The 19,200-nt window shown below is 38.4% G+C and overlaps 1 protein-coding gene across 1 annotated transcript in view; it reads right to left on the reverse strand.

Annotated features, from left to right (window-relative positions):
• Positions 1-676: 676 nt before the first annotated feature.
• Positions 677-19,200, reverse strand: part of SAR1B (secretion associated Ras related GTPase 1B) — a 36,088-nt gene continuing 17,564 nt past the window's right edge. The window contains exons 4-7 of the mRNA XM_065918574.1: positions 17,336-17,401; positions 15,748-15,851; positions 14,580-14,711; positions 677-5,364 (exon numbers count right to left, since the gene is read on the reverse strand). Of these exons, the coding sequence (XP_065774646.1) occupies positions 5,248-5,364; positions 14,580-14,711; positions 15,748-15,851; positions 17,336-17,401 (419 nt within the window). The 3' untranslated portion in view covers positions 677-5,247. The remainder of the gene's footprint in view (positions 5,365-14,579; positions 14,712-15,747; positions 15,852-17,335; positions 17,402-19,200) is intronic.

Here is a 19,200-nt window from a genome sequence, read left to right on the forward strand (position 1 = left end):
ATCCAGGCTCCTCTGTCCATGGGATTTCCTAGGGGAGAATACTGGAGTGGGTTGTGGTTTCCTGTTCCATGGGATCTTCCTGACCCAAGGACTGAACCTGTGCCTCCTCATTGGCTGGCAGGTTCTTTACCACTGAGCCAACAGGGAAGCCCTATATTGATGTAGGATTTACTATTAAATGAATTCTCAGAAAAAAAATTTTTTTTCTTCACTGATTAGCCAATGATCATTTAGTGTTATTAGTATTTGGTGGTATATTACTGTTTCTCCTAAATGAAAATCTACACATTCTGGCATCAGAAAAACCTGAGAAACTTGTTGAAGATTTGTATGCTTGCCTTCCACTCCACCCCAGATTTACTGAATCAGTTTTTGGTGGGATTTTTTTTTCCTCTAGTGTTTTTTTTTTTAAGTCCCCCCCACCCCTAGGAGATTCTGATGCCTACTAAAACTTGAGAACCTTGATGTAGATAAAACCAACCAAGTGCTTATTTTTCACATTTCAACTGAGTCAGCATTGTATAAGTCCTACTACGAAGCAAATTAGGCCTCAGTTGCTTGGAATCCTTGCACAAAGGGCACGTTCTATAACCTTAGTAATTTCAAAGTTCAAGAAGTTTCTAATAAGCGCAATAAAAATTATTAGATGATAAAAACAGGACCTGACACCAGAGTGTTTCAAAGACCAGGTAATTATTTTATTTTTCTATATCTGACACTCAAATCATAGGGGGTAAAAAGATAATAGAACGTAATCAAAATAACACACAAACACAATTCAAGAACATTTAACCATCTATTATAGCTGTTCTTTGTAAAATACATAAAGGTAAACAGAAACATCTTTATATAAATTAATGCTTAACAATCTGTATACACTGTAAAACAATTGTTAAAATTCACACTAAGATACTAGTGCAAGCAGTGGTGTACAAAAGTGCAAACAAGGTTAGTGATGAAAAACTTATCACTGACTTACCACTTCAACATACTCTGCATTCAGCCAAACACTAAAGGCCTCACCACAGAAAACACTTTGAAAGTCACCTGACTGCATTCACCCTGAGTGCTCTTGCCTCAGTATGGCAACAGATTCTGAGTTCAGGTTAGGAGCAGCACCAGGGAATCCAGAAACCCAGGTGAAGTTGGCCATTCTGATGTGAATCTTTTCTAAAGATAATGATTCTCCATGAAATCACTCAAAAGCCTTTCCCATTTCTGTCTTAAAATCTATTTGGAGTGGGGGCACTCCTGAAACAAAGTTTACTTTGAATAAATTTGCTTACTTTACTGTGATTAATTTGGAATCTGTTTAAAGGTGTGGTCAAAGCCCAGAATAATCAGAGGTATTAAATATATTATCTATTTAATGTTTTAAATTGTGAAGACAAAAATTAGTTGATTCAAAACTGCATCTTCAAAAGATGGTCAGTAGTTGGTCAAATCAACAGAGGTCAATTCCCTTTATACTCAGGGATTTCCAGGTATGGGCTGGAGGTATGTGAGGGGGAATGGCTATAGGGTTCAAGAGTAGAAACATGGTTTTAACAAAATCCCAATCACTTTATGCAGAGGCACAGCCCCATATTTTTAAGAGCTTGTTCTTTTTTTCTTTTTTGGCTAAAAAACACTAATTTGCATTTCAAAAGGACAGTGACTGTAAAGACCAGAAACATTAATATTGGGCTTTGAGAATTTAGTCCTTAATTTAAAATATGTTTTCTGAATCCTTACTGTCTATAACAACAAAAAAATTTAAAGGTTTATAGAAAACCTATAATTCCTTATTAATTTTATCCAGAAATTTATATTTGCTAATCTCATTTTTTCATGTTGTCTTGGGAGATTTTTTTGAAACGTCACCAACTTTTACATATATTTAAAATGATTCAAACAATGTACTCTAAATCAACACACGATATTCTGAGAGACTTTCTTTTATATTAGCTTTGTCATTGTACTCTGATCAAAATTTATTTGGCGATAGAAGCCTTGCAAACTTCAGTCATGTAAGTGACTAACAAGACTGAAACGCCACATTGAGACACATACCAAATACAGGTTCAGAAAATATAAACCTGTCTGCTCAAGCTCAAGTCATCAACTGGAGGTATTCTGTTTTTAATGATGGAACTTGTGAAAATGCTGGATTTTGAATGTGGTTAATCAAATCATTTTGCAGAAGACAAGAAACACTTTTATCACAGTTATTACTCTATTTCAGTGATTTCCAAGTAGTTTATGTGCTGGAAAGCACTTAACTTACTTACATGTAGTGTGAGCCAGTTGAAAACTAAAGAAAAGAAACAACATTCTGTGTTTACGTTGTAAACCACAGTAAAGTTGTATATGTACACAGGCACACAAAACTAAAATTTAGATCTATGCAGGCAATATCTGAATTCATACTTCTTTGGCACTCAAGGATACTGGGTTAACTCAGTAGTGAAGAATATTTTTCATATTCTTCAGGGAATATCTGTGCCCAGTTTTTAAAAATGCTATAATCTCCAATCTAAAAATTCATCAAGATAAACTGGAATCCATCAATTTAACCAGTTACAGAAAAGTATAATTAATAGCAGTCTTTGAAACAGGTAAGGGGTTAAGAATCTTTTTAAAAATATAAAAGCCAGCTGAGGCCATCTGTTTTTAGAGTTTTGGACTTAAGATTTTAAAACATCTTTTGAACACTTCCTGATGTATATGGAATCCAGTCTTAACTTGTATATAATAGTGTTAATTACATTTTCACACTTTACCGAGGGAAGAACAAAATTAACTACATTTACCCCCAAAATACTCCACAAATGTACACACTTGCACAGGCACATACAGAGTATATATTTTTCCCACATGCTTTTGCCATTTCTTGGCATTCTCTTAACTTGCTTCTCCTGATGGAAGCAGTGACACTCTCTGTTTTCTAAGGAGCTCTCAGAGCTGGATGATAAGCCCAATGGCTAGGGAACTCTGAGGTCCATCTCCCTTCAGCTGGCAGGAAAGTGCAGCTTCATTTCCAGAGGTTCAGACTCTGGAAGACTCTTACATCATTGGTAAAATACCCACAGTTTAGCTGTGGTCCACAAAGTGACTCTGTTCCTTTGATCCCAGTGAAAGACCTAGAATGAGAGTTCTGGAACAGGAGAGTTTGTGCCAGAAAGCAAATCCCCTCTAGAGAAACCAGTAAGCTTTTTCTTTTAAACGATTTATAACACAGTTAATTAACTTCTCAATTATCACAATAGATACTAGGAAATACTTGAAGAAAAGCATGTCCCTGTAAATATTGAAAACAGATACCATCAACAAGAGGCAATTACTTTGAATAAGGCTTAATTCTCTTCAGTCAAGACGTTAGAAATGAGAACTTTAAACATATCTGGCAGAATAAACCAAGAGGCTGAATGTCATTCCTACTTTTCCCTGGTGTTACTGATGTTTTTAGGCAGGGAGAAAGCTTTTTTATTTTCCTTTAGAAGGAAGCTGAAAATGAAACAGAATAGCTGAATTCCTAAAACCAAATGTCATGATGAAATGACCTTGTTGGTTTAGCTAACTAGTAATTCCTTCCAGGCATATCTTTCAATCCTTATTTGCTTTATATACAATATTATATTATTGATGACAGAAAGGACTATAGTTAACTCTGATTTGGACAAGAGCTAAAGAAAACAGTAATTCTGATATTAAAATTACTCTTGATGGAATTAGAGCAATCTATTCTCAGTAGAATTGGTTAAATACACTATAAAACTTAGGTTTATGACCAAGAGAGGAAATCTTCATCTTTAGAGTCTTTAAAAATAAATATTTGGCACTTGTCTTTCAACTAATTATGGGAATCTCAGACATATGGGAAAAAAGAATTCAATTTCTTAGGAAATTAAAATGCTTTAAAAAGCTAACCACAATCTGATTAGAAAATCTTACCAGTGAGGCTTGTAGAAACTATCATGTGGCAAGCATGGTATCAAAAAACAAAAGCCTTTGTGTTATAAAGTAAGAGCTGGTTGAGAATAACTAAGAAAAAAGAAAATTAAATATATGGATTCATTTTCTTTCCACCAAGAAATAAAATATACCCAAAATGCAAAAAGAGCCATAGGACAGGAACAAAATCTTCAAATATCTCAGTGACAACTGAAGCAGAACATGCTTTCTTTATCCTCAGATGCAGGCTCCACCATGCAACTGCACAACACCCTACGTGTCACTTGCCCTGCTGAATACCATTAAGTACCATTAAGTAAGACTGGGGAGTACCTCTAAGTGTGGGGAGACTGGTGCCTGTCATTATTTTTGGTGAAAAGGCAGATTACCAAACTGGGTGCCATTAAGATTGGAGAACTTCAGAATTAGACAACTGGGACTGGCTTATCAAACCAAAAATTCACCTTGGGTTGTACCAGAACATGTGCTTTTTTTCAGAAGGCCGATTCCACAGGGACTAGGACGTGGACCCCATCAGCACTGGTAATGGTAGTGTTACAGATAAAAATATACATGATTCAGACATAAATGTGGTATAAGGTGCAACCAAACATAAACTTGTCTCTAGATAAATGCAAAAGCCTGTAGGGACTTAAACATTATCCTAAATATTCTAAAGCAATCTCCTTTCCCCACAACCCTCATATATTTAATATTAAATATGCAAAACTTCAGAGCATACTAGCTAGATAAGACACATTAAAATGAAACATTTGCCCAACAAGGATGCCAAATATTAGGGTTTGTTTTATTGCATGACGTTTGCATAAGAAAAAAATAATTGAAACTGTAAGGCATCATGCAGTCATTTATAAGCTTATTATTAACTGCTTACTAAAGATAGGTGGACATATAATCTAAAATTTAAAAACTAGTTCCAAAAAATTACATAAAAAATTTAACATGATGAGCTTTTAAATATGGTTGCTATTTGTAGTTTCATGTTGTTAAAAAGTGCTTCAAATGTCGTCTGGAAAGTTGCTGTTCAAAAATGGTGCTGGGGGTAATGTCGCATTATAAACTGTAAAAACTAAGTATTTTTATGGAATTAGAAAGCTAACATTGTGATATTCAAACTTATTTGAATCAGGTTTCAATTCTCACTCAAATTAAGTTGATAAAATATTAATAATCTAAAAAACATCTGTTTTCTAACCAACAATAAAAGTCTATTGAATTCAAGTTATGCATGTTGAGTGATCAAATCTCTGAGTAGGCCTGAATGGTGAGACCTGGAACTGATGTGGGCTGGTGTTAATCAATGTACTGTGCCATCCAACGGAAGCCTTCTCCGTAGCCTTGTCTCTTGAGCACGCTGCACATGAAAACTTCTAAGGGCCGGGCATTCAGTTCTTTCAGAGATACGTTGCCCTAGGAGAGAAGATGGGCATTATGTTGGGTGACCTCTTAATGAAATAAAACCCGTACTCCCTAGGAGAGCTGCAGTTCGTACATCTTAGAACAAAGGGTGACTGTGATAAAGCCATGGCTGTTTGTCACCCAAGTCCCTTCCCCTAAACACAGAGGGCACCTCCTCTCACTCTGCTGCAGGACAGATGTTCATTCAGTGGGATAGAGGTGAGCCTGTGAGGTGCATAAGAAGGAAAAGAATCTGTGACTTTGAAAGAATTCAAGTTACCTGGGACAACTGGCTTCACTAATATTAAAAACAAACATTCTGTGAGTAGATTTATGACCTAACAAGGCAACTCTTAAAATTAATGTGGCGTTGACTTATTAAAAAGACACAGAAAACAGACCAAAGTCTACCTTATCTAACATAACAGTCTCCTTCCATAGGCCGCCATATTGCTCTACTCTGGGATTTTTCAATCCTAAGGGCCTTCCGCAAAACAAATCTCAGTAAAAATGAATGCAAAAATAATGTGTGTTAAAGCTTAATTATGAAGTGTATGTTCTGAAAACCCCATAACTCTGCTATAGCCAAGTATACATTTCATTTTTATCTGTGGTGAACTCTGGACTTAAAACACTAAACACTACTGGTATGCTTAAACATTGAAATATATTATTTAGTGGCTAATTCTGAAAAATTATGACAAAACTTTGAAAGCTTTCATTAAGTTTCCCATATGCATAAGCTGTGACATTTTTTCTATCACCAAGAAAAGGTTGATGATACTTCCAGTACTTTGGCCACCTGACACGAAGAACTAACTCATTGGAAAAGACCCTGATGCTGGGAAAGCTTGAAAGCAGGAGGAGAAGGGGACGACCGAGGATGAGATGGTTGGATGGCATCACCGACTCGATGGACAGGAGTCTGAGCAAGCTCCAGGAGTTGGTGATGGACAGGGAAACCTGGCGTGCTGCAGTCCATGAGGTTGCAAAGAGTCAGACATGACTGAGACACTGAACTGAACTTAAGAAAAAATTTCATTGCATTCAGTGGTAGGAAGAAAACAAATGAGGACATTCAAAAAAGACAAAATGTACCAAGGACAGTTTTTAAGATGAAAATGAAAGGAGGAGCCAAGATGGCGGAGGAGTAGGACGGAGAGACCACTTTCTCTCCTAGAAATTCATCAAAAAAATAACTGAACGCAGAGCAAACTTCACAAAACAACTTCTGATCGCTAGCTGAGGTCATCAGGCACCCAGAAAAGCAGCCCATTGTCTTCGAAAGGAGGTAGGACAAAATATAAAAGATAAAAAGCGAAACAAAAGAGCTAAGGACGGAGATCCGTCCCGGGAAGGGACTTAATAGAGGACGTTCCCAGACACCGGGAAACCCTCGCACTGGCGGGCCTGGGGGAAGTGTTGGAATCTCAAGAGTTTGAATCTGACTGGGAGGGATAGAATAAATAAAACCCACAGATTACGAGCCTAAAAGCAACTCCCAGCAGAAAAGTACCCCAGACGCCCGCATCCGCAACCAGCAAGTGGGGGCGGAACGGAGAGGAGCGGGCGGCATTACTTGGGGCTGGATCCGGGCCTGAGCGCCCTGAGGACAATCAGAGGGAGCTTTTGTGAGTTGCCAGCTTGAACTGTGGGACAGCAAGAGAGAGAGAAAATTAACTGGCCCGAACACACTGCCGGCCGTTCGCAGAACAAAGGGACCGAGATTCTGGGCGGCCAAAGTCCGCCGGGAGGGTCGCGGCGAGACGGAGGGCGCGGGCGCCCGACCGGCGCGGGCGGGAACTGGGGCTGGGGACACGGAGGGCAGAGGGCGCGCACGCCCGACTGGCGCCGGCGGGGACTGAGACTCGGACCGCGCAGGGCAGAAGACGCGCCGCACCCGGGGAGAGAGCGCCCGTCAAGCGCCTGGCTGCCTGGGCCGCTCGGGTGGCGTGGGGCCGGAGCGCGGGCCGAGCTTTGTGTGCCGCGCTTTTGTGAATTGCCCGAGGGCTGGAGCCGCGCGCATCCTGGCGCGCGCTTCAGACAGAACAGCCCGGAGCCTGAGCAGCGCAGACCGAGAAAAGAGCGCAAGCCCCTCCCTGGAGCGCCGGCCCCTCCCGGCACAGTCCCTCCCCGCACAGCCCCTCCCCGCAGCGCGACGGAACTAGCTACCTGAATAAGAATCCACCTCCGCCCCCTGTGTCAGGGCGGAAATTAGGCGCGGAAGAGACCGGCAACAGAACCCAAATAAACAAAGGGAACCGCTTCAGAAGGGACCGGTGCAACAGATTAAAATCCCTGAAGAAACCACCGACTGACTACACCGGAAGGGCCTGTAGATATCGAGAAGTGTAAGCTGGAACGAGGAGCTATCTGAAGCTGAGCCGAACCCACACTGACTGCAACAGCTCCAGAGAAATTCCTAGATATATTTTTTCTTTTTCTTTTCTTTTCTTTTTTTTTTTTTTTTTTAAGTAAGGAAAAAAAAAATTTTTTTTTTCTTTTTTCTTGGTTCTCTTTTATTTTCCTTTAAAAATTCCTTATTACTCCCCCATTACTCCTTAACTTTCATAGATTTTTACGATTTTTTTTAATTAGGCAAAACAATTTTTTTTCTCTTTCTTTTTTCTTTTTTTTCTTTTTCTTCTTTTTCTTCTTTTTTTCTGTTCTTTTTTCTTCTTCTCTTCTATTTTCTTTTTCTTTTTCTCTTATTTCTTTTAAAGCCCTCTAGCACTCCTTTTACTACGCCTTAATTTTCATTTTCAATCCACTATAACCTTACAGAAGAAAGGGAAAAAAAAAAAAAAAGAAGAAGAAGAGAAGCCCTATTTTTATACCAAACTTCATATATATTTCTAAAATTTCTTCTGTGTGTTTTGGTTTTTGTTTTTAATATAGTATTTTTAAGAGTCTAACCTCTACTCTAGATTTTTAATTTTTGTTTTTCAGTATATGATATAAATTGTGAACATTTAAGAATCCAATATTCAGCTCCCATTTTTATTCACGAGTGTGTTGATTATTCTCTCCCAATCTTGACTCTGTTTTCTACCTCAGAACACCTCTATTTCCTCCTTTCCCCTTCTCTTCCCAATCCAATTCTGTGAATCTTTGTGGGTGTCTGGGCTACGGAGAACACTCTGGGATCAGACAACTTCGTAGATCTGTCTCTCTCCTCTTGAGACCCCCTCTTTCTCCTCCTGCCCATCTCTATCTCCCTCCTCCCTCTCTTCTCCATGTAACTCGGTGAACCTCTCTGGGTATCCCTAACGGGGGAGAAACTTTCCACCATTAACATAGAAGTTTTATTATCAGTGCTGTATAATTGGAGAAGTCCTGAGACTACAGGAAGAATAAAACTGAAATCCAGAAGCAGGAGACTTAAGCCCAAAACCTGAGAACACCAGAAAACTCCTGACTACATGGATCTTTAAGTAATAAGTGACCGTACAAAAGCCTCCATACCTGCACTGAAACCAACCACCACCCAAGAGCCAATAAGTTTTAGAGCACGACATACCACGCAAATTCTCCAGCAACGCAGGAACATTGCCCTGAACGTCAACATACAGACAGCCCAAGGTCACGCCTAACACATAGACCCATCTCAAAACTCATTACTGGGCACTTCATTGCTATCCAAAGAGAAGAAATCAAGATCCGCATACCAGAACACTGACGCAAGCTTCGCTAATCAGGAAACCTTGACAAGCCAATCGTCTAACCCCACCCACTGGGTAAAACCTCCACAATAAAAAGGAACCACAGACCTGCAGAATACAGAAAGCCCACTCCAGACACAGCAATCTAAACAAGATGAAAAGGCAGAGAAATACCCAACAGGTAAAGGAACATGAAAAAAGCCCACCAAGTCAAACAAAAGAGGAGGAGATAGGGAATCTACCTGAAAAAGAATTTAGAATAATGATAATAAAAATGATCCAAAATCTTGAAAGCAAAATGGAGGTACAGATAAATAGCCTGGAGACAAAGATTGAAAAGATGCAAGAAATGTTTAATAAAGATCTAGAAGAAATAAAAAAGAGTCAATTAAAAATGAATAATGCAATGAATGAGATCAAAAACACTCTGGAGGGAACCAAGAGTAGAATAACGGAGACAGAAGATAGGATAAGTGAGGTAGAAGATAAAATGGTGGAAATAAATGAAGCAGAGAGGAAAAAAGAAAAAAGGATCAAAAGAAATGAGGACAACCTCAGGGACCTCTGGGACAATGTGAAACGCCCCAACATTCGAATCATAGGAGTCCCAGAAGAAGAAGACAAAAAGAAAGGCCATGAGAAAATACTCGAGGAGATAATAGCTGAGAACTTCCCTAAAATGGGGAAGGAAATAGCCACCCAAGTCCAAGAAACCCAGAGAGTCCCAAACAGGATAAACCCAAGGCGAAACACCCCAAGACACATATTAATCAAATTAACAAAGATCAAACACAAAGAACAAATACTAAAAGCAGCAAGGGAGAAACAACAAATAACACACAAAGGGATTCCTATAAGGATAACAGCTGATCTATCAATAGAAACCCTCCAGGCCAGAAGGGAATGGCAGGACATACTGAAAGTAATGAAAGAGAATAACCTACAACCTAGATTACTGTACCCAGCAAGGATCTCATTCAGATATGAAGGAGAATTCAAAAGCTTTACAGACAAGCAAAAGCTGAGAGAATTCAGCACCACCAAACCAGCTCTTCAACAAATGCTAAAGGATCTTCTCTAGACAGGAAATGCAGAAAGGTTGTATAAACGTGAACCCAAAACAACAAAGTAAATGACAGCGGGACCACACCTATCAATAATTACCTTAAATGTAAATGGGTTGAATGCCCCAACCAAAAGACAAAGATTGGCTGAATGGATACAAAAACAAGACCCCTATATATGCTGTCTACAAGAGACCCACCTCAAAACAAGGGACACATACAGACTGAAAGTGAAGGGCTGGAAAAAAATATTTCACGCAAACGGAGACCAAAAGAAAGCAGGAGTCGCAATACTCATATCAGATAAAATAGACTTCCAAATAAAGGATGTGAAAAGAGACAAAGAAGGACACTACATAATGATCAAAGGATCAATCCAAGAAGAAGATATAACAATTATAAATATATATGCACCCAACATAGGAGCACCGCAATATGTACAGCAAACACTAACGAGTATGAAAGAGGAAATTAATAGTAACACAATAATAGTGGGAGACTTTAATACCCCACTCACAACCATGGATAGATCAACTAAACAGAAAATCAACAAGGAAACACAAACCTTAAAAGATACAATGGACCAGCTAGACCTAATTGATATCTATAGGACATTTCACCCCAAAACAATCAACTTCACCTTTTTCTCAAGTGCACACGGAACCTTCTCCAGAATAGATCACATCCTGGGCCATAAATCTGGTCTTGGAAAATTCAAAAAAATTGACATCATTCCAGTCATCTTTTCTGACCACAGTGCAGTAAGATTAGATCTCAATTACAGGAAAAAAATTGTTAAAAATTCCAACATATGGAGGCTAAATAACACGCTTCTGAATAACCAACAAATCATAGAAGAAATCAAAAAAGAAATCAAAGTATGTATAGAAATAAATGAAAATGAAAACACAACAACCCAAAACCTATGGGACACTGTAAAAGCAGTGCTAAGGGGAAGGTTCATAGCATTACAGGCACACATCAAGAAACAAGAAAAAAGCCAAATAAATAACCTAACTCTACACCTAAAGCAATTAGAGAAGGAAGAAATGAAGAACCCCAGGGTTAGCAGAAGGAAAGAAATCTTAAAAATTAGGGCAGAAATAAATGCGAAAGAAACTAAAGAGACCATAGCAAAAATCAACAAAGCTAAAAGCTGGTTTTTTGAAAAAATAAACAAAATTGACAAACCATTAGCAAGACTCATTAAGAAACAAAGAGAGAAGAACCAAATTAACAAAATAAGAAATGAAAAGGGTGAGATCACAACAGACAACACTGAAATCCAAAGGATCATAAGAGACTACTACCAGCAGCTCTATGCCAATAAAATGGACAACTTGGATGAAATGGACAAATTCTTAGAAAAGTATAACTTTCCAAAACTGAACCAGGAAGAAATAGAAGATCTTAACAGAGTCATCACAAGCAAGGAAATCGAAACTGTAATCAGAAATCTTCCAGCAAACAAAAGCCCAGGACCAGATGGCTTCACAGCTGAATTCTACCAAAAATTTAGAGAAGAGCTAACACCTATCTTACTCAAACTGTTCCAGAAAATTGCAGAAGAAGGTAAACTTCCAAACTCATTCTATGAGGCCACCATCACCCTAATTCCAAAACCAGACAAAGATGCCACAAAAAAAGAAAACTACAGGCCAATATCACTGATGAACATAGATGCAAAAATCCTTAACAAAATTCTAGCAAACAGAATCCAACAACATATTAAAAAAATCATACACCATGACCAAGTGGGCTTTATCCCAGGAATGCAAGGATTCTTTAATATCCGCAAATCAATCAACGTAATACACCACATTAACAAATTGAAAGATAAAAAACATATGATTATCTCAATAGATGCAGAGAAAGCCTTTGACAAAATTCAACACTCATTTATGATTAAAACTCTCCAGAAAGCAGGAATAGAAGGAACATACCTCAACATAATAAAAGCTATATATGACAAACCCACAGCAAGCATCACCCTCAATGGTGAAAAATTGAAAGCATTTCCTCTGAAATCAGGAACAAGACAAGGATGCCCACTCTCACCACTACTATTCAACATAGTGTTGGAAATTTTGGCCACAGCAATCAGAGCAGAAAAAGACATAAAAGGAATCCATATAGGAAAAGAAGAAGTGAAACTCTCGCTGTTTGCAGATGACATGATCCTCTACATAGAAAACCCTAAAGACTCTTCCAGAAAATTATTAGAGCTAATCAATGAATATAGTAAAGTTGCAGGATATAAAATTAACACACAGAAATCCCTTGCATTCCTATACACTAACAATGAAAAAACAGAAAGAGGAATTAAGGAAACAATACCATTCACCATTGCAACAAAAAGAATAAAATACTTAGGAGTATATCTACCTAAAGAAACAAAAGACCTATACATAGAAAACTATAAAACACTGATGAAAGAAATCAAAGAGGACACAAACAGATGGAGAAACATACCGTGCTCATGGATTGGAAGAATCAATATTATCAAAATGGCTATTCTACCCAAAGCAATCTATAGATTCAATGCAATCCCTATCAAGTTACCAACGGTATTTTTCACAGAACTAGAACAAATAATTTCACAATTTGTATGGAAATACAAAAAACCTCGAATAGCCAAAGTAATCTTGAGAAAGAAGAATGGAACTGGAGGAATCAACCTGCCTGACTTCAGACTCTACTACAAAGCCACAGTCATCAAGACAGTATGGTACTGGCACAAAGACAGAAATATAGATCAATGGAATAGAATAGAAAGCCCAGAGATAAATCCACGAACATATGGACACCTCATCTTTGACAAAGGAGGCAAGGATATACAATGGAAAAAAGACAATCTCTTTAACAAGTGGTGCTGGGAAAACTGGTCAACCACTTGCAAAAGAATGAAACTAGAACACTTTCTAACACCATACACAAAAATAAACTCAAAATGGATTAAAGATCTAAATGTAAGACCAGAAACTATAAAACTCCTAGAGGAGAACATAGGCAAAACACTCTCTGACATAAATCACAGCAAGATCTTCTATGACCCACCTCCCAGAATATTGGAAATAAAAGCAAAAATAAACAAATGGGACCTAATGAAAATTAAAAGCTTTTGCACAACAAAGGAAACTGTAAGTAAGGTGAAAAGACAGCCCTCAGATTGGGAGAAAATAATAACAAATGAGGAAACAGACAAAGGATTAATCTCAAAAATATACAAGCAACTCCTGAAGCTCAATTCCAGAAAAATAAACGACCCAATCAAAAAATGGGCCAAAGAACTAAACAGACATTTCTCCAAAGAAGACATACAGATGGCTAACAAACACATGAAAAGATGCTCAACATCACTCATCATCAGAGAAATGCAAATCAAAACCACAATGAGGTACCATTACACGCCAGTCAGGATGGCTGCTATCCAAAAGTCTACAAGCAATAAATGCTGGAGAGGGTGTGGAGAAAAGGGAACCCTCTTACACTGTTGGTGGGAATGCAAACTAGTACAGCCACTATGGAAAACAGTGTGGAGATTTCTTAAAAAACTGGAAATAGAACTGCCATATGACCCAGCAATACCACTTCTAGGCATACACACTGAGGAATCCAGATCTGAAAGAGACACATGCACCCCAATGTTCATTGCAGCACTGTTTATAATAGCCAGGACATGGAAGCAACCCAGATGCCCATCAGCAGATGAATGGATAAGGAAGCTGTGGTACATATACACCATGGAATATTACTCAGCTGTTAAAAGGAATTCATTTGAATCAGTTCTAATGAGATGGATGAAACTGGAGCCCATTATACAGAGTGAAGTAAGCCAGAAAGATAAAGAACATTACAGTATACTAACACATATATACGGAATTTAGATAGATGGTGGCGATAACCCTATATGCAAAACAGAAAAAGAGACACAGAAGTACAGAACAGACTTTTGAACTCTGGGGGAGAACGTGAGGGTGGGATGTTTTGAAAGAACAGCATGTATATTATCTATGGTGAAACGGACCACCAGCCCAGGTGGGATACATGAGTCAGGTGCTCGGGCCTGGTGTACTGGGAGGACCCTGAGGAGTCGGGTGGGGAGGGAGGTGGGAGGGGGGAACGGGATGGGGAATACTTGTAACTATATGGCTGATTCATGTCAATGTATGACAAAACCCACTGAAATGTTGTAAAGTGATTGGCCTCCAACTAATAAAATAATATTTAAAAAAAAAAAAAAAAAGAAAATGAAAATCGGCTTGTGAGGCTGGACAATAGTAATTTAAAGATATCTGGTCGGACACCTGAAACTAGTATAATATATGTCAATTATATCCCAATTAAAGAAAAGAAGCCAGACTACCAATTAGACTGATAAGCATGATTACTGTTAACGGTAGTATGGGAACAGACCTTTTCAGAAGATTAAAAGTAAATAAAATAAAAAGATATTTGTACTACTGAATGAAGTATTCACACCTGTCAATTTTTTTTTTACCTTTCCTGTTGTCTGACCATATAAACCAAACATCTCTCGCAACCTCTCTTCACTGATGGCTTCAGGCCTGTCAATCTTATTCCCAAGAATCAGTATAGGCACATTAGCAACAGTTTCATCTGTCATTAGTGACTGAAAAAAAAAAAAGCAAAATGAAAGTTAAGATGTTGATATAAAACCATCTAAAGGGCTCACTGTGACAAGATAGCAAATGGGCATCAAGGGCTCACTCTATCATATCCTGGCAGTTTGGCTTTCTTTGGTGAACTTTCCCTACATTTTAAAGTAAGCTCATCGATCCCACAGCTCAGTTCTTCTGCCTCTCTGTCTCCTTCTGTAAATGCTCACTGTGACTAGACTCAACACTTTGAAGGTGTGCAGACCTGGTTTCATTTCTAATTCTGCTGCTTTTGAGTTGTGAGATCTTAGACAAATAAGGCTCGCTGAAGTTCAAAGAGAATCTGCAATAGTAGCACCTACCTTACAGAGTTAATCTGAGAATTAAACGAGGTAATATGCATAATGCCTGGCACAAAATAGGAACAAAGGAATTCTCTGGCTCTGTTCCATGACCATAGAACTTACCAGGACTTTTCCACATGAATAAGTACTTGTTTGCTTGCTCTTGGTGGAGGTATGGTTGGGTCAACCTTCCATCAAATCATGGACCTCCTTTCTCTGTGGGCCCAGGTCTAGCACTGGCCTTGCCTACTGCTCCTGAGCCCCTTTACGAAGCATGTAACCTGGGACATGGGAGAGGAGGTGGCTATACATGGCCTTGATCACTCCTGGGAATGGTAACAAAGATAGCATGTTATACCATTTCCAGGTTCTGGCCAACTCCTGAAAAAACCACCTGGAAGACCAGGGGCGTAAAACCAAGTCACTACAGGAGTGCAGCAGATATGAAATAAGCTACAAAGGCACACATTGCATAGAATGAGCCTAATATTAAGCCTTCAGGAAGGAAATCTTGTTAGTACTCCTCAACAGCCACAATTACTCCAAGGTACTCCCTCTGCATTTTAAGTAATCTCTGAACTCCACACATTGTCAGGAGTTACATCAGAGGCTGCAGAAAAGCTACACTCTCATACCTACATTTCTAACCTATTTTCTCAGGCTTACCAGAGTGATTCAACTCTTTAGTTTTAATTATTTAACTTACATCAAGTTCTTCTTTTGATTCTAACAGCCTTTCATGGTCTGCACAATCCACCAGAAATACAATGCCATTGATAGCAGGAAGGTAGTTTTTCCACACTCTTCGAGCTAACAAAAACAATCAGGAGTTAGATTTTATTTGCTGGTCAAACCTAGCAGATGGTTTGATGGAAGAGTCCAAAAAGATATCAAGTGTAATTAGCCCTTAGTTGCTGCTACATCATTATATACTTGTTAATCTTTTACCCAGTATTGCCAAAATCTTTTCAGATGACCAAAGAAGAAATTACAGGTTTTCCTTAATTTGGGCAAGTCAAATATTTTAGTCTGCCCAGTTTACCCATGTCAGAAGAAGAATTAATATTTGCTTACTAATGGACAAGGGTGCACATTAAGTTCATCGGAGGGACCACTACTATTTGTTATATGCAGTATTCATTTCTTTTTGACATTTCTAGTTTATCAGTTTTTTGCTAGTGATCAAGTCTGGAGTCAGTGACAGAAGGAAATTAGTATCAGGTTCAGACTTATTAAGTTAAAAAATAAAGCAAATTGTTCTACTCATAGCACAAGTTTATGAAACCATTAGGGTAATTTTTTCCATGACATTCTCTTTTAGAAAAGAAAATATTTTTGAGGGTGCCCTAGAGGAAGGTAACTTTTTTCTCCTGCCTTCAGCTTTATAATACACCTTTATATAGAGATGAAGCCTCAACCTCCATTAGGTTCTAAATCTAATCATTCTATTCTAGGAATTAGTTTATGTATATTTTAAACAATTGATGTATATCTCAAATGTGCTTTCTCTAGCCACAACCTTTGTAGTATTCATTATTTATGAACTACTATGTAGTGGGTACTACTAAGTCCTTTTGGGGATATTAAAAAGTAACTAGCATTTCAATCCCAGAAAGTTTAGTAGAATCTGAGGTAAGACAGTCACTCCAATCTTTAGACATGTATACAAATGTACTAATTGCTAGGTAAGTGCAGTTGAGAGCACTCCCAGTTGGGAGTGGCTTCTCAGAGGAGGCAGTCACACTTAACGCTGGGCCCTGAAAGTGGGTTACCTGTGTGCTGATGGAGACCTCATGAACACAGAGGTGGAAGGACAGACACCAAGATGGTTTGGTTTGGTTGGAGTAAAGAGAATGAGAAAGGGAACAGTGGGAAATAAAGACTCAAAAAGTAAAAAGTGCGACCAGATCATAGAAATCCTGAATACCAGGTCAGTGAGTATGGCCTTTATTTTGTAGGTAATGAATTAGTCAATGAAGGCTTTTCATATGGAGCAACAGAAGCAATAACATATCCATAACATGATTATGACAGTAAGAGAGAGGTGGGCTGAAGAAGAGAAAAACTGGAGGCAAAATTTTACTCATATGCTTTATCACCAAAAGCAATTCAGACTTAAACTGGAGTATCATATGAAAATCATCCTTTGCATTTAAAGCATTTATCCAGGGGTGATAATTCCTAAATTTTAAGTCTACTCTGGCTTTCCTTGAATAAAATGAGGTTTCATTCACTGTAACATAATGGTCACATTTTTATTAAATAAAACAACTGTAAGAGAAGTAGAATCTCACCTTGAACATGTCCACCCAGATCAAAAGTTGTAAAGGTCATGCCAGCAATGGTTAGTTCTTCTGAAGCTAAGTAATAATACAAAATGTTTTAAAAACATGAAAATTAGACGTCCATTTCTGGCATATACTGCCACTTGTAAAGTTTGATTTACTTTAATTGCAAATAAGGTCAAATCAAAAAGGAATTCTTTTTATAACTACTATATTCCATTTCATATTGCCAGTATAATGCAAGTAATTGGTAATATTCAATTCTAGTATTCAGTGCCCACCACAAATCCAACTTATTTTTGCTCCTCTATCCAGCTGAAATTGACAGTTATTTACCGTGAATTCAAGTGACTGGTCTAACCTAATAACTTTTCCTGTAATTCATCTTATATGATAAAGGTGAAAAAACAATGTTTTCTCATGATTGTTATATTTCACAGGTGATGGTTTTGGGGCTTCCTAGTGGCTCAGGCCATGAAGAATCCGTCTGCAATGCGGGAGACCTGGGTTCAGTCCCTGGGTTGGGAAGATCCCCTGGAGGAGGGCATGGCAACCCACTCCAATATTCTTGCCTGGAGAATCCCCATGAACAGAGAAGCCTGGCGGGCTAGGTTCCATGGGGTTGGCAAAGAGTCAGACACAACTGGGTGACTAAGCGCGTGCACACAGTCTTTAATGGCAAACAAAATTATAATAAAAAACTTGGCTTTTATTTCTTCAATTTTTTTTTCTGCTCCCTTATTTTCCCATCTGGGACTTTAGTGATAGGTTTGTTAGACTGCTTAAATCTTCCATTGTCTGCATATTTATGGAGCATATAAATGCTCCATTCTCAGCATATTCATAACAGCTGTTTTAGTGTTCATATTTCCTAATTGCATCATATTTTTTACTTGTGCCATCAATCAGCTTTTACTGATTGACTTTTCTTCTATTTAGGGATCACACTTTCCTGCTTCTTTGCATGTCTAGTAATTTTTTAGTGAATGTTGGATTTTGTTGTATCATTTTCAAGAAAGTTGGACTTTGGGAACTCTCTGGTGGTCCAGTGGTGAAGACTCAGCCATCTCACTGTGGGGACCCTGGTCAGGGAACTAAGATCCTGTAAGCTCTGGGGCACGGTCCAAAAAAAAAAAAAACCCCCAAAATAAGTTGGACTTCTTTTTTTTTTAGCAATAAGTTGGACTTTGTTCCTTTGTTCTGGCAGGCAGCTAAACCGCTTGCAGATCAGTTTTTAAGTTCTGTTACAGCAGACCTAAAGTAGCCTTTACTCTGGAGCTACGTTAGCCTCATTACTAAGATGTGCTTTTTTGGAGCAGTCTACAAGGTCTCTTTTTTCTGGCTGGCGGGTACATGGATTGATAGCTCCGTGTGAGCTCTAGGAATGAACTGGCCAACCACTTCATTATAACTGTTCTTTTGACGGGCTATGTGTAGCTTTATTCTATGTATGCACAGATTGGTATTCAGCCATGAACATTTCTGGAGTTCTTTCTCTACAGAGCTGTTTCCTCTGTGGTAATCTGCCCAGCAAATTCTAGTCACCTCAACCTCCCCAAGTTCTGGTCTCTTGTCTCCTCAATTCAGTAAGATTACTGAATTACGTTTGGGTTTCTTCTCCCTACACCATGGTCTTAAAATTAACCCCTAATGATAACTGTTAAAACAGACAAGGGTTTGTTTTTCTTTTCTCAGGAATCATAGCCCTGTGCTAGCTATTGCCCAATATCTGAAAACAGCTGTAGTGTATATTTTTGTCCACTTTTCTAGTCATTTTTAGTGGAAGGGTAATTCCAACCTCCGTTATTCCCTCACGGACAAAAGCAGAAGGCTGCTACAATTACAGTGAAAGGTTCAGTACAACTGTTAACTAT

The sequence above is a fragment of the Muntiacus reevesi genome, chromosome 1 (genome assembly GCF_963930625.1).
Source record: "Muntiacus reevesi chromosome 1, mMunRee1.1, whole genome shotgun sequence".
Taxonomy (NCBI): domain Eukaryota; kingdom Metazoa; phylum Chordata; class Mammalia; order Artiodactyla; family Cervidae; genus Muntiacus; species Muntiacus reevesi.